The 15,538-nt window shown below is 39.0% G+C and overlaps 2 protein-coding genes across 15 annotated transcripts in view; one reads left to right on the top strand and one right to left on the bottom strand.

Annotated features, from left to right (window-relative positions):
• The window catches only part of nlrp1 (NLR family pyrin domain containing 1), a 20,611-nt gene extending 18,931 nt beyond the window's left edge, over positions 1-1,680 (top strand). Inside the window, exon 18 of the mRNA XM_079435358.1 lies at positions 45-1,680. Coding sequence (XP_079291484.1) covers positions 45-1,239 — 1,195 coding nt within the window. The 3' untranslated portion in view covers positions 1,240-1,680. The remainder of the gene's footprint in view (positions 1-44) is intronic.
• On the bottom strand, positions 1,453-15,538 carry LOC306881329 (G-protein-signaling modulator 2-like). Of its 14 annotated transcripts, none has more exons than XM_079435366.1 (16): positions 15,327-15,538; positions 15,059-15,082; positions 12,572-12,878; positions 10,324-10,545; positions 9,752-9,887; positions 9,176-9,315; positions 8,969-9,092; positions 8,418-8,533; positions 4,182-4,337; positions 3,887-3,995; positions 3,578-3,707; positions 3,360-3,442; positions 3,064-3,237; positions 2,596-2,767; positions 2,254-2,492; positions 1,453-2,156 (listed from the first exon to the last, which is right to left on the bottom strand). In XM_079435366.1, exons 3-16 carry the CDS (start codon positions 12,631-12,633, stop codon positions 2,007-2,009), a joined length of 2,013 nt encoding a protein of 670 aa, XP_079291492.1. In that variant the 5' UTR covers positions 12,634-12,878; positions 15,059-15,082; positions 15,327-15,538; the 3' UTR covers positions 1,453-2,006. The 14 variants fall into 14 exon arrangements, with proteins under 14 accessions (XP_079291492.1, XP_079291496.1, XP_079291497.1 ...); XM_079435370.1 differs by having other exon boundaries at positions 3,396-3,442; positions 15,327-15,504; XM_079435371.1 differs by lacking the exon at positions 15,059-15,082 and having other exon boundaries at positions 3,396-3,442; positions 15,327-15,509.

Genomic DNA, 15,538 nt, shown 5'->3' with positions numbered 1-15,538 from the left:
ATACATTTATCATTTTATTTATCATTGTAATCCCTGTTCTCTAGGCCGACCACCTCTGACTCTGAACAGTCTGGACTGAATCTTCAGCCGCTCCCGGTGTGTCAGTCTTGTGTTCACATTGGTGATTCTGATCAGTGGGTTCAGGTGGAGCCGTCAGTCTGTACAGATGAAGGAGGGTCAGAGTTCAGGATCAGCACTCCAGCGGGTCGATTCGAGTGCAGCAGGACCAGAATGCGATGGGTCTGTGGTGGTGACGTCACTCTCCAGTACCGTGCAGTGGATGGACATTTCCTCAGAGCAGAGCTGGAGAGGCTTCAGTGTGAGCGAATTGGTCCTGTGATTGATGTGACCGTGATCTCAGGGAAACTGGAGGAGGCCCATCTACCTCATTATGCCTGTTTAGCAGAGTCAGACCCCTCTCTCAGAGATGCTGTGAAGCTCCTCAGTGTTGAAGATGAGGGAATATCCTTGGAATCAGTGGAGTTGACTCGTTTTCATGCTAAAGTACTCCAACCATCTTTTTCTCCTAAAACAGTGCTTATGAAACTAGGGATAGCAGTGAAAGTGCACTGTGATCTACTGATCTTCATGACACACAAAGATCCAATCATTCTCCATGTGTATTTTTTACCAATAGATTCACTTTCTGAAGAAAAAATTAAAATAGGAGAAAAATTTAGTCATCAAATCAGTCTTTCAAGACCTGAAACCCCATTACAAATGAATAAACGACACAGTCTTGAGGTTCCTGGTGCTTTTGTCCAACCCGAAGCAATCAAATTAAGAGGAGACATCAAGCCAAACTTTTTTGAGGTCATACATCCTGTGGTTGATGACATCAATATGACCCTTAGCCGAGTGGATGATCAGAAATCAGTATGGACCTCAAAAATTTGCAAAGCTTTGTTTGGAGTCGGGCTAGTTCATTCTAAATTTAATTTGTTTCCACAAGTGGCTGCCAACATTGATAAAGTTCAGTTTTTTGATAGAAATTGGTGTGCTCTTATTAAAAGTGTTGAGAATGTGAATAATATCGCAGACAACCTGCTGCAGAAGCAAATCATTCATGAAGAATTATATTCTGAAATCACACATCCAACTTCAACCAGTGAAGCCAGCATGAGAAAGATCTGCAGCATAGTGCGTAAAGGTAGTGACACCGTGAAAGAAATGTTCATCTCCATTCTTCTGGAAGAAGATCCCAACCTTTTAAATCATCTGCCTTTACCTGACTCTTAACCTTTTTTGCTCGATGATTCTACATTGTATTTTACATGAATTGGGAAATGATGTAAACTACAAGTGACCAATGCACTGGAGAGCTCACCCTACTATACTTTTGAAGAACAGTATTTTAGTTACTGTTTGAATTAAAGAGCATTCAAATGCTCTGCTTGCCTATAAAAATGAGATTCAAACATTTTCTTGTCCGATAAGAACACTGAACAAGGTGAATGTTAAATATTTCTGTACAGGTTTTATTTCTACACAGTTGTGCTGTAAATGTTACTGTATCAATCACTTTGACAATTTAACCACTTTTTTATAATCTAAATGTGACATTACAAAAAAATAATACAGAGATATTTTTGTCACAACTACATAAACTAAATGGAAGGTAACTAGTGGTAGTAAAAATGTTATTTAAATAAATACATATAAACCTGGAGTTTTGTATCGAAATATACATTTGTGTGAGTTACTGGCGTGATCATAAAACAATACATCCTAAACTAAAACAACCTTTGAAATCTTTACAAATGCAAACGTACAAAGAGCTTAAATCCAGTAAAAAATTTAAACGTGTTATTTACAAAGACATTTTCCCCATAGTTGCTAAGTACAGCTGTACACAAAAAGCCATTCGTAATCACGTAGCAGACAGGTCACAGTTCATACTGATGGCAAGTTACTCCATCATTATGTTTGTATTACAGCGTGAGGTTTGTAACTCGTGCATGAAAAATAGCTAATTTCTGAATATATTCAGAGAAGTGTATGTTTGATCAGCGGCAGGAGGGCAGCGTCACTCTCTGCTCGTCCATCCTCTTGGCCTGTGAGCGCATGATGAGGCTGAAGAAGTCTTCATCCGGGACGGTGGGGCCACGGGAGGAGGGCGGAGGAGGGGCACACCTCTGATCATCCAGACGAGACCCCTGAGAGAGACAGAAAAACGAGACGAATGAATGCAATTCCTTTCCTACAGCTGCTATTTTGCATTCGTTTTCTACTCCAGTTCAAACATGTTCTCACCTGACACTTGACGAGCATGTCAAAGAACTGGTCGTCGGGTTCGGTGGCGTCTGTGCTGGCCATGACCTGGCTGAGGATCATCTGTCTGCTGCTAGTGCTGCTGTGTTCAGATAGGGTGCGCAGGCCTGGCAGACTGTTTCCTGTTCCTGCCCTCTGCTCGTCCAGCCTCCTGCCCTGAGCACTGGCCAACAGTCTGAGGAATGGCTCCTGACCTGGAGATGCAGCCGACTCTGAGAAAGCTGGATAGACAGACATACGTTCAGCTACATGTATGATATCCATGTCATTTTAAATGCTACTTGTTTAAATATTCAAAGACAAATTCAATGAACAATGACTAACATTTCTTGATGGTTCTGGGTGGGGTGGTGGGTGGGGAGGTGGAGCTAGAATTAACAGACAGGTGGCTCCTCCCATCCTGTATGGCACAACGCTGGTCATCCATCCTGTTGCTCTGGAATCGACTCAGCAAGTCAAAGAAGCCCTCGTCTCCTAACACGTCAGTACTCCCATTCTGGAAGCAAAGAGGTCAAAGGTTAAAACTAATGCCCTCTGAAGAACTAAGAACACATACACAATTTTGCAACCAGTATTTTCAACTTATGAACTGTTCAGACTTTAAAGGGGAAGACGTTTCAGATGTGAAGCAAGATATTACATTTTGATGAAAGACTACAAAAACTTTTTTCTTTAGAATAATATAGACTCATGAATCTTTCTCAGATCAGGAATCTCAACTAATAAATATAGTCTTTTTTGACTTAGTATTCTATGGGTTTTAGTAAACACGTTTGCATGTGATTTAAGTACTTTGTTCTGAGGAGCTTCCCGTGTGTTACTGGTGTCCTGCAGGACTTTAGTGGAGCTGTTCTGCAGTTTGTGCTTCTTTCCTCGGAAACGATTGACAAAGGAGAGCTTTGAGGATGACTTGGCCAGTGAGGATTTGGACTGCTTGAAGAGGATGTCACTGGTCCACTTCTGACCCTGCAGGACAGACATTAAATTAGTCTATGAATCCCTGAAGCTGAGATTTAAAAACATAGATTTATGCTTCATTGTCTTATGAACTGATGACTAAGAGTTATGAATCATATAAATACATTTACATTCACGTTGATCTTGTCAGGTGTGAGTTTCATCACCTCTAGGTTCTCCATACTGTGCCGTCGACTCATCCTAGGTCTGGCTCCTGGAAAAACAACAAACCAATCAATCAGTTTAAAACCTTAAATGCAGTGGTCCCTCACTTTATTCCATTCATAAATCCTATAGAGGAACTTGGGATACTATGGCTGAAGGGAGACCAGGTGCTCTATTTGTGTACCGTGCAGGTTGTAGTCGATCTCTTTGTTCTCAGAAATTACTGAATTGTTTGTGCTGTAACTGAGGCCGAGGACCATCTGGAGATCTGAGACGTTCATGCGAGCAGTGAGCTCCCCGCTACGATCACCAGTCTGTAAATAAGACAATTCGAGCATTTAATTCAAATACATCCTAAGAGCAATAATAATTTATTTACTCATTCAAATTGCATATTACCCTGCTGCAGTTTAGAGCAAGACTGGTTTCCTTTAAAACAATTATCAAAGGTACTTCCAGATATACACCTACTGATGTGTCTAACTGCACGTACCTCTTTTGCGATTTCTAAGTGCTTTTCTGCAAAGTGCATGGCCTGGTCATGATTCCCTAGTGCTGTATGTGCGTTTCCCAAACTCCAGCAGGCCCTGCCCTCACCGATCCTACAGAAAACATACCTTCCATAATGAGTATGCAAATTATTATTATGCTTTATAACGGTTTTTATTTAGCAGGGAACATTGGGAATATTTATACAGTATATATGAGTTTATTTGACCGTTTGCCACCCCGTTCTTTAGATATCAGTTGGCCACAACCAAAACATGATTGCTAGTGTGTGAGAGCACCTGTCATTGAGGTCCTGAGCGATGATGAGATGCTTGAGATGGTAGTCGATAGCTCTCTCATAGTCCTGCAGCAGTGTGTATGTGTTGCCCAGACTATAGCAGGCCTGAGCCTCCACCGCCAGATCCTTCAGCTGCCACGCCAACTGTAGAGCTCTCCTGCACTCAGAACACAATCATTGTCAGATCTCAGCCAGAGTTTCTGAAAATCAAATGATGTACCTACTCGTTCCTTCCTGTTACAGGGTGGCCCATAGAGAAGCTAAAAGAGGTTTATGTTGAATTAAATTAGGCCAAAATTATTTTGAAATATGTTTGCTTTACTATATCCAGCTGCTCATTCGAAAAGGTGAGGGTGATAAAATATGCACTTACAACAATCTACAAAATAAAAATAATAAAGTGGTAATTCCGTAGCAGTAGATCAGAAGTCACTGCCTGCCAGAAATAGTGTAGTATTCACTGATTATAAATTACTCTGAAACTGTGAGACTGTGGAATGTGTAAGAGCACCATATTTTGACTTTGACTATGCAGCACTCACTTTTATTGAAATAAAATATCATAGCCAGCCTTAAGTTTAAATATAATATTAGAATGTATCGCAATTCCTGTTTTCCATCCTAAATTTAGGATTTAAGAAAAAAAAAAGATAATTAAGACTTTTGTTATAATGTTCACAAATTTGTATGGTTTTAAATTTCTAATGCAGCACTAATATAACTGCCTTATGATCAGAATGAACCGCTAGTCTTGTAGCATTTTCATTTGCAAGTGTCTCTGAATAAAAGGGTCGATGAATACAACTAAATGAATGAATGCAATGTTCGATTATGGTAATGTCAATGATGTACATTAAATAAATCAACTTTATCTTGCCTTAAATTTGATTGAACTTAAAATTAAGATTTTAAGAACCCACAGAAACTCTGGAACAAAATCCATATCAAACCCCATCTCAACAGGCCTGTAATGCACTCTCTTTCAGAAGAATATATAAATAAATCTATTTATATATACAGTGCTCTGCATAAGTAATGGAACAGTAAAGACACAATTGCTCTGTTGCCTGTGGAGTCAAGACATTTGCAAATATGATTAAAAGATGAATGAGAGACAAAACTACAGAATGTCACATTTTATTATTAGCCATTTCAACACATATATGTTTTACCAAATAAAAAGAACAGCACTTTTAGAGATCATCCCACTCAGAGCATAAGTATTGGGACAGTTGAACATAAGGCAGATATAAAAGATTAAAAGCTATTATTTATTTGCAGATCCCTTGCACACAATCCCAGCAGTGAGTCTGTGGCCCATAGACATCACCAGACTCTTGGTCTCATCCTTTGAAATACTTTTCCCAGCCTTTAATGCAGCCAGTTCCAATTGTTGCTTGTTTTGGGGAGTTTCTGCCTTTACTCTCCTCTCCAGCTGGTGAAATTCATGTTCAATCAGATTTAAATCTGGAGATTGACTTGGGCAATCTAAGACTTTCCATTTCTTTGCCCGGCTTATAAATTCCTTGACTGAACTGGCAGGGTGTTTTGGGTCATTGTCCTGATGCAATATGAAGCACTTCCCAATGAATCTGGTGGCATTTTCTTGAATATTGGTAGGCAAGATGGTTTTGTACCCTTCCAAAGTCATTCAGCTACTGTCATCATACATTAAGTCATCAGTAAAGTTGAGAGGGCCTGTTCCAGAGACAGCCATGCATGCCCATGCCATGACACCACCTCCACCATGCTTTACAGATGAGGCTGTATGCTTGGGATCATTGCAGTTCTATTTTTTTTCTCCACATTTTTGCTTTCCCATCACTTAGATAGAAGTTCATCTTTGTCTCATCGGTCCATAAACACAGTTCCAAAACTCTTCCGGCTCACCTTTGTGCTATTTTGCAAACTATAATCTTGCCTTTCTATTTTTGGTGCTGGTCAGAGGTTTGCATCTTGCTGTGTAGCATCTGTAATTCTGTGTTAAAGTCTGCTGAGGACAGTAAATTGTCAGAGCATCACCCCAGCTTTTTGGAAGTTGTTGGTGATTTTACAGACATGTCTTTTAGGATTCATTTTCACAGCTTTTATTATTTGTCTGTCATCAACTGCTGTTGTTTTCTCAGCCGATCAGGTCGTTGTTGGTTGCTGGTGTCACTGGTGGTTTCCAAACTCTTGATTTCTCCATGCCCTTTGTTTTTGCTATAGCTCTAATTGACTTCCTCTGTTCTTTTAGCATCCAAATTGCTCGCTTTTCTCTCAAAGTCAGCTCCCTCGTCTTCATCCTGGTTTGTGTGTGTCATCATCGAATGCAAGATTCAGAATGCAGAAGTAATGGATATACAGTGGGGCAAATATTTGATAAACTGCAGATTTTTCAAATTTTCCCACTCACAAAGAATGGAGAGATCTGTCGTAGGTACACCTCAACTGTGAGAGACAGAATATTAAAAACAAAATCCAGAAAATCACATTGTATGATTTTTGAATAATTAATTTCCATTTTATTGCATGAAATAAGTATTTGACACAATAGAAAAATAGAACTTAATATTTGGTACAGAAAATTACAGAGGCCAGACATTTCCTGTAGTTCTTGAACAGGTTTGCACACACTGCAGCAGGGATTTTGGCCCACTCCTCCATACAGGTCTTCTCCAGATCTTTCAGATTTTTGGGCTGTCGCTGGGCAACACGGAGTTTCAGCTCCCTCCATAGATTTTCTATTGGGTTCAGGTCTGGAGTCTGGCTAGGCCACTCCAGGACCTTGAAATGCTTCTTACGGAGCCACTCCTTAGTTGCCCTTGCTGTGTGTTTGGGGTCATTGTCATGCTGGAAGACCCAGCCACGACCCATCTTCAATGCTCTTACTGAGGGAAGGAGGTTGCTGCCCAAAATCTCATGATACATGGCCCCATCCATCCTCCCCTCAATACAGTGCAGTCGTCTTGTCCCCTTTGCAGAAAAGCACCCCCATGCTTCACGGTTGGGATGGTGTTCTTGGGATTGTACTCATCCTTCTTCTTCCTCCGAACACGGCGAGCGGCGTTTATACCAAAAAGTTCTATTTTGGTCTCATCTGACCACATGACCTTCTCCCATGCCTCCTCTGGATCATCCAGATGGTCTTTGGCAAACTTCCGACAGGCCTGGACATGTGCTGGCTTGAGCAGGGGGACCTTGCGCACGCTGCAGGATTTTAATCCATGACGGTGTAGTGTGTTACTAATGGTAACCGTTGAGACTGTGGTCCCAGCTCTCTTCAGGTCATTGACCAGGTCCTCCCGTGTAGTTCTAGGCTGATCCCTCACCTTTCTCAGGATCATTGATACTCCAGGAGGCGAGATCCCACAGAGTCCGAGATGCAGCCACAGTACGAGGGAGATTGACAGTCATCTTGAATTTCTTCCATTTTCTAATAATTGCGCCAACAGTTGTTGCCTTCTCACCAAGCTGTTTGCCTACTGTCCTGTAGCCCATCCCAGCCTTGTGCAGGTCTACAATTTTGTCCCTAGTATTCTTAAACAGCTCTTTGGTCTTGGCCATAGTGGAGAGGTTGGAGTCTGATTGACTGAATGTGTGAACAGGTGTCTTTTATACAGGTAACGAGTTCAAACAGGTGCAATTAATACAGGTAATGAGTGGAGAATAGGAGGGCTTCTTAAAGACAAACTAACAGGTCTGTGAGAGCCAGAATTCTTGCTGGCTGGTAGGTGATCAAATACTTATTTCATGCAATAAAATGGAAATTAATTATTCCAAAATCATACAATGTGATTTTCTGTATTTTTTTTCAATATTCTGTCCCTCACAGTTGAGGTGTGCCTACGATGAAAATTACAGATCTCTCCATTCTTTGTAAGTGGGAAAACTTGAAAAATTGGCAGTGTATCAAATACTTATTTGCCCCACTGTAACTGATACGACACATTCCCTGCTTTTAATATGTGAAGAATTAATGAAACGGGACACAGCTGATCACTTAGAAAGGCCTGTGAGGCAGCTCACATCAGATGAAACTCTAAAAGTGCTGAACTTTTTAGCTGGTAAAACATCCATGTGTTGAATTACCCAATAATAAAATGTGACATTCTGTAGTTTTGTCTCATATTCATCTTTTAATCATATTTGTAAAATGTCTTGACTCCACAGCCAACAGAACAATTTTGTCTTCACTGTTCCAATACTTTTGGAGGGCACTGTATATAAAAAAAGAAGATATTTCTGTTACACTCACCTATAATGTTCTGCAGCCCTCTCAAACTCCCCAAGGAATATACAAGCGTTACCCAGGTTGCAGTAGGCTCTCCTTTCTGCAGAACGGTCACCAAACTCTTTAGCGATAAGCAAACGCTGGAAGACAAATGTTTCACGTGCAGTGCAGTGAGTGCTTTTGCACAGTGATAAGGCCCGTTCACACCAAGTACGATAACTATAATGATAACTGTAAACATAATTTTAGCGTCCACACCAGCGAACGATAACTATTCTAAGCGCACACTCGTCCGCCGCTTTAAATTCTCCACCTTGTAATAGCAGAATTGTCTCTGATTGGGTGTCAATGTTTTTGTTGTTCATCAGCTAGGAAAAAAAAACGTTCTAAAAGTGATTCCAACGATATCTTTTCCCTGTGCCTTTATCGTTATAGCCGTGGTGTGGACGCAGCTATTCATTAATACTGAGAATGATATTGAGAACTGTATCTATATTGTTATCGTAATTGGTGTGAACAGGCCTTTACATTGTTAATAGAATTTCCATAATCAAATGATGACACAGATCACTCACATGTTCATGAGAGGCTACTGCATCCCTGAAGTTTCCTAGCAGGTAGAATGTGTTGCCCAGGTTTCCATAAGTTCTGCCCTGTGCTGCTCTGTCTCTGTGCTCCTTCACGATACACAGGTTTGCCCTGAGCAATTGGAGAAAAGGAGGAGGATGTTAAAACTCTGTACCATACACATGTCCATTCACATGAGTCTTGGTGGTACTCACTCGTAGTACTCCGCTGCTTTTCTAAGTGCTGTCATGACCTCCTCAGGAAAGTCTCCAGGTTCTGCTCCGCTCCAGCAGATGCTCTTCCCTTTGGCATGGTACACATTTCCAAAATTATAAAGTGCTCTGGCATGCCCCGCCTTAATGAAAAAAGCAAATTAAATCAATTGAAAAAAATAAAAAGTACTACTAAGCATGTGAACATTAGAGGTTAATTATACTCCCAGGTGCATCTTATGGAAGCTCCCACCACAAAATAAAAAACAAAGAAGGTAATAGCTTTTTTTTTTTTTAAATCTTAGTTGTGCTGATTTTTTTAATTTTTTTTTAAATCAAGGTCAGAAAAATCTATTTCTCTTTAACAATTCACAACTTTGATTTTAAGGTAAATAAAGACCTGTAGATTTATGTCAGATTTACACAAATGTTTGTCAGTTTGCAAGCTAATTTTTCCAGTCAATGCCAGAGCTTTCTAATGCAGCATTAATAGAATTAATAGAATGTGTAAGTCTTGTATGAAATATGGTCCATTATGGTAATGTAATGTCTATTGTGTACATTAAACGAATCATTCACCTTGTCGCCCAGCTCCCTGGCAATATCTAAATGTCTCTGGCAGCAGACCACCGCTTCATCAAAGCGTCCCAAAACCTTTAATGTGTTCCCCAGGTTACCGCTGGCTTTTGCCTCACCAAGCTGATCCCCGGTGGTCCTGAAAGAATAAATTAGCGCTGTCATTAACATTCAGTACAAATATCATACAATCCTAAAGAACATTCATTATTGGTAATACAACCGAAACACCTGGAATTTGCACTACCATTCAACATTTTGTTGTTGTTGCTTTCTTATGCTCAACAAGGCTGCGTATTTGATCAAAAATAAGAGTAAAAATATTATTATAATTTAAAATAAGTATTTCCTATTGTAATATATCATTCTAATATGCTGATGCTCAAGAAACATTTCTTATCAATTTTGAAAACACTTGCACTACCTAATTTTATGGAAACTGTGATTTTTTTTAAACCCAGAATTATTTGATGAATAGAAAAGTTCAAAAGAACAGCATTTATTGGAACTTTACTGAGCCCAAACTGTTGAGCAGTTGGGGAAGCTACATTTGCTGTAAAGTTGTGCAAGTATACCTAGTAAGTGTAAGATCATGGTGGTGGAACTCCAGAGCTTTGCTGTAGTCATGTAAGTGAAAGTATGCATTGCCCAGCTGACTGTAGATGGCACTCAGAACCTGCAGGTCTTCTGTGCCAACCTGCATGGCGGCCTCGAAGAAAGAAACGCCGGCGTTGTAATCCCCCACCTTACAGAGACGCTCCCCCTCCAGAGCCAGGTCCAAACAGGATGCCTCCATCCTGCAGGGGGCAGCAAAAAACTATTTTATGAATCACTGTGAAGAGAATATGTCTCTGCATTAACTGGAGTAGGAATAAACCAACAAAGCAGGATGTCTTCATTACAAAAACCAACAAAATCTTTTATGGATCAAATTTTATGAATCTAACTCATAGTCAAAAACTGGGGAAATTAAAGGAGAATTAGGTGCTGCCATAACAGACCACTGATTTGTTTGTGCTGGGAAAGTTAAAAAAGTGGCAGTTTGACATTTGTAACTTTGTGTGTAAACAAAACATTTGTTTAAAAAAAGTCTTAATTTTGGGGGGCTTATAGGATATCATTTAAATCCAAGGAATAAAGTTTTTGGCACACAATTTCAGGGAAATAATTTAATTTTTTTGATTATTTCATTGTAGGTTAGGGTATATACAACAATGCATGACACATTAACTTTGTGGATTATTTTCACATTAGTAAACGAATACTGCCCAATGTAAAGCCCTTACAACTTCTTACAAATTAATTAAACAATAAAGCTAAATGGAAAACGCACCCAACACAAAAAATTCATTACCAATCAGTCCAACACTGCATAATATGTGACAAATCAATCAGGCCTTGCAATTATTTTTACCAGATTTCCATAAAATTAACCCCTACACATAATAATCTGTCCGTCAGAGTTTGTAGAGGTCCTACCTGGTGCCTTCACGCCTCACACAATCAAAGAAAACTGGACATGTGAAAGGCATCTAAAGGGCTTCGTTGGCTCCTTAAAAAGTCCTCCGATGGGGCCGTAATCTCTAAAACCAACCGTCCCAAACACACATACATCACGACGAGGCTGCCAATCAACCAAATTCTTCACCAGGAATTACACCACTACAAACTCTTTGAGGGCAGAGGTTGAAGATGGCTTTGGGAAAAACTGTCATGCTCAGCACTTGAACAGCTAATCTGATTGTGTTTCTGCTTTCCACTGTCATGAGCGATTAGTGCGCACACAGAGAGGGACACTACAGAGATTAGACCCGCTGCGTTTGCTTCTGATGACATGAAACTCAATTCATCATGTGACTGATCAACAGACTACACGAATCAGAGAGCTTTCATCTAGAATATAAAAAATGGAATCGATTTGCATAAAAGAAACTCAGAAACAGTGATTGTAGTTTGTTTCTCATGACAAACTGGTCTTGGGAAATTAATGCAAATGAGTATGATTATGGTTAATTTAAAAATCTACCTTGTACATTCAACAGTACAGCAATGCACTAACAATGCCAAGGTCATGGGCAAATCAAGTAATGATAAAACAGATACCCTGAATGCAATGCAAGCTGATACAAGCATCTGCCAAATGCATAAATGTAAATATTACTATATATGCATTGCTAACAATGTCTGAGTGACAGATGTTTGCAGAAGACTGACTAAAAGATAAAAAACTAACCCAACTCATGGACTGCAGAACAGAATATGGGCAATCGTCATAAATGATTCACAGTGTTATTAAATATTGAGTAAACTGGGGCACAACGGCTCTCTCTCTCTCACACACACACACACACACACACACACACACACACACGCATGCACACACACTAAAGCGCTACAATAATACTACCTTGGAAATGCTATGTTGCAAGATTTGGGTTTATTTTGCTACTAGATTTCTCTCAAAACTTCAGATTGATAATGACATTAAAATTCAGTCAAACACCTTCCCCAACAAAACATTTTTTTTAGACATAAAGGGAAATGCATAAGATGATGACAAGCAATTAGCAATGATTTATTGAAAAGTTTCGATTATAAGCCTACTTGTATCCTTAAAATAAATTTTAGGTATTAAATCAAAAGAGTCAAAGGACACATTTATGGTCTGTTAATCTATTACAGTACTAAATAAAAAACTATGATTAAGTGGCATATCAATACAATTTTGGTTTGTCTTTATGAATGAGTTAATACTGGACTAGCTCTGAATATCTTAAAAGGTGTATTACAAAAGAAAGCGTAATTCAAGTGTTGCATGCCTACCTGTAGTGGACAAAGGTCCGGTTCTCATTCTGCATGCTAACCACTGCACTGCTCGCAGCCATTGAAGAGCATTATGAAGTACTGATCCGAGTCAAGTCCAGAAAGTAATCCAACAGGGAAAAATAATGAACCGAATCCCAGAAAAAAAGTTTGAATAAATTAGAAACACTTCCAAAGTCTCTCTGACGTTTTGCAGTTGTGGAGTCCAGTGCACTACAGATGAGCTTATCCAGACTAATATTCACCACATGGGTCTGGGAAGTGAGTGTTTGTGTGTGTTTTGTCCAGGATGCTCTTCCGGAGCTCTCTGTGAAAAGAACACAAGATGCCGAGTGTGAAGCCTCATTCTGTATGTAATGCCATGGCAACACCCACTAAGACGGTGGACACATGCAGTGGAGGCAGATATTAAGAGTGTGTGTCAGCTCTGTGTATTTGAAAGCTAAATCAAGGGGCCCAACAACAAGAGAGAAAGCAAGAGCGACTGGCCCATGAACACAGTTGATTATCTGCCATGCAAGCAGGCCGGTACCAAAGAAAACGCATTCAGGTTTGTGGCAAGAGAAGGGCTTTGTTCACCCTTCTCTTACGAAGCCCCACAGATGTAAAAAGAATCATAGCAGGAAAAAGAAGAGACAATTTTCAACTCTAATGGTAACTGTCGGTCACTTTCAAACTTATTACACCTCTGTAACATTTGGAAAGCTGATTTGTCATTGCCAAACTAATCCAGAAAGAAGATAATCAGCTTGAGGAACCATAGAGTTCACTGAAACACACACACACACACACACACACACACACACATATATATATATATATATATATATATATATATATTTGTCTATATCATTTTACAAAGATGCAAATGCTGCACAATCCCAGTGTGGTCTAAAGTCATGACGAACTGGAAGTAGCGACAAATTTTCTTCTGTATTGTCACATACATTTGGGTATAATGGATTATTGTAAAGAGAAAAAAATGCTAGGCAGGGTTCTATCAATCCGTTGTTGATTGTATTTTCATATGTGGGTGTCTCGCTCAAAAATTAATGCATGTTTGTGGTCAATAGTGGAAGGCGGTGTTTAAGTGGACGAAAAGGCATATGTCACCAAAGAGAAGTCTGTCGTTTCCCTTGGAAGTTCAAATTATGATTTTTTTATGCAAAATTACATGGATGGAAAAAGCATACATGGATGCATTATTCACAAAAAATTTAAAATAAAAATAGGGTGATTTTTTTTAGTTCATGTGAACTTGTGTATTAATCAACATGAAAAAGAGGTTGCATTAATGCACAATTACATAATGTGACATTTTTGAGGAAACGATGTTAAATGAGAAAAAAGTCAGGCAAGACTTTATAGAGTGGAACAGTCAGGTTCTGGAAGCAAAATTACGATAAATGTTTACTATATTTTTATTGTTAACTTATAAATCATTAAAGACAGATCTACAGTCAGCTGTCAGGTTGTTAGTCAATAGAATATGTTTTTGTTGAAACTCATTTTTAAAACAATTGTGTTAAACAGTGGGAATCATGAGAAACTACATTACCATAATTCTGAAAAAAAAAAAATCAAAGAAACAAGCACTGCAAACGATGTAACAGTCAAACTACTTAAAAACATATATGCATATTTTGCAATAAATGTAAAATGTTGTTTCTATGCATCTAATCAACATATTTAACTACATTTATAGTTTTATACTAGTTCTTGTGTAATTATTCCCTCATTAAAAAGACATTAAACACAAAGTCCTTTTTTATTTGACACTGAAAAGTGAACCACACTCTGCCTGCTAAAACAGCATTTACGCCAAAGACCTTCAAATTCATTGTACTCTCATTCTTCATTCCAAACAACAATCAGAACTTCAAAAACAGAGTTGCATAAACTCTCAGTTACAAAACTGGTTTGTGTGTCATAATTGCAACAGAAAAACAACTGTCAGAGTACCTCAGAGGCAGGTTAGCTTGACAAGATGAGACATGAATAGAGGCTAGCAAGAAACTGCACCTTTCATGAAACAGGAAGTGATGTTGACTTCAGTCATCACAATGCGTGACTGTCACTTGACAGCTGTTACTGAGGTGCTCACCATTTAAAGACCCCTTTTACACTTACACACACACACACACACACACAGTGTGTCGAGTAAGCAGTTACTAATAAACATTAGCCAAAACCAGAGTTTTCCAGTATATTGTGGCAGGAGGATAGACGTGTTAGTCAGAGAGGATTGTGATAAGAATATTGTCTGAATAAAGAAAGTTTAAAAGCAAACAATAAATAAAAACTGAACTATATTCCAATGTAAAACCTATAATTCTGAAAAAACAAGCCAATGTCACATCGTTTATAAAGCTGTATAAAGACACCCGTCTCACTCCCAAAGCAAACAATAAAAGCAAGACCAGGATTAAGCCAGAAAAGTATTTCTATAATCCATACCGAATGTATAAAATCACATAAAACACTAACCTTAAACATGACTTCTGTACAGACCTGAGCAAAACCAAAGAGGGAAAGCACATTACTAGTTTACTGGTAGATTAATGTAAATGTTTAACCATATTATCACTTGAGGGCACATAAGATAACCTACTTTTAAATTAAATAAAAAAACACACGTTATATTTGAACGAAATCATAATATGGTATCTGCAGTTTTAATTTTGGCTTTTAATTTGATATTTTGTTGTGTTAGCGCGTGCAGGTCTGTCTTAACGGCCGTTACAGTCATACTCACTGAACTCCTCCGCTTCCACCGATCCTTCTCTCGGTTCAGTCTCTTACAACAGGATCGATGACCCAAATCAATTAAATCCAATCATATTGTAAGAACCGATTAATTAAAATCGTTTCCGCGTAATTTACTCGTTTGATCACATCGAAGCGGTAGTAAGTTACAGAGAAAAACTTTACTCAAACCCGGACAAGGGGCGTGGTCGTGACTCGACT

The sequence above is a fragment of the Barbus barbus genome, assembly GCF_936440315.1.
Source record: "Barbus barbus genome assembly, chromosome: 15".
In the NCBI taxonomy this organism is placed as follows: domain Eukaryota; kingdom Metazoa; phylum Chordata; class Actinopteri; order Cypriniformes; family Cyprinidae; genus Barbus; species Barbus barbus.
Note: the sequence above shows the minus strand (reverse complement) of the source record. Positions and strands in the feature narration are given on the sequence as shown.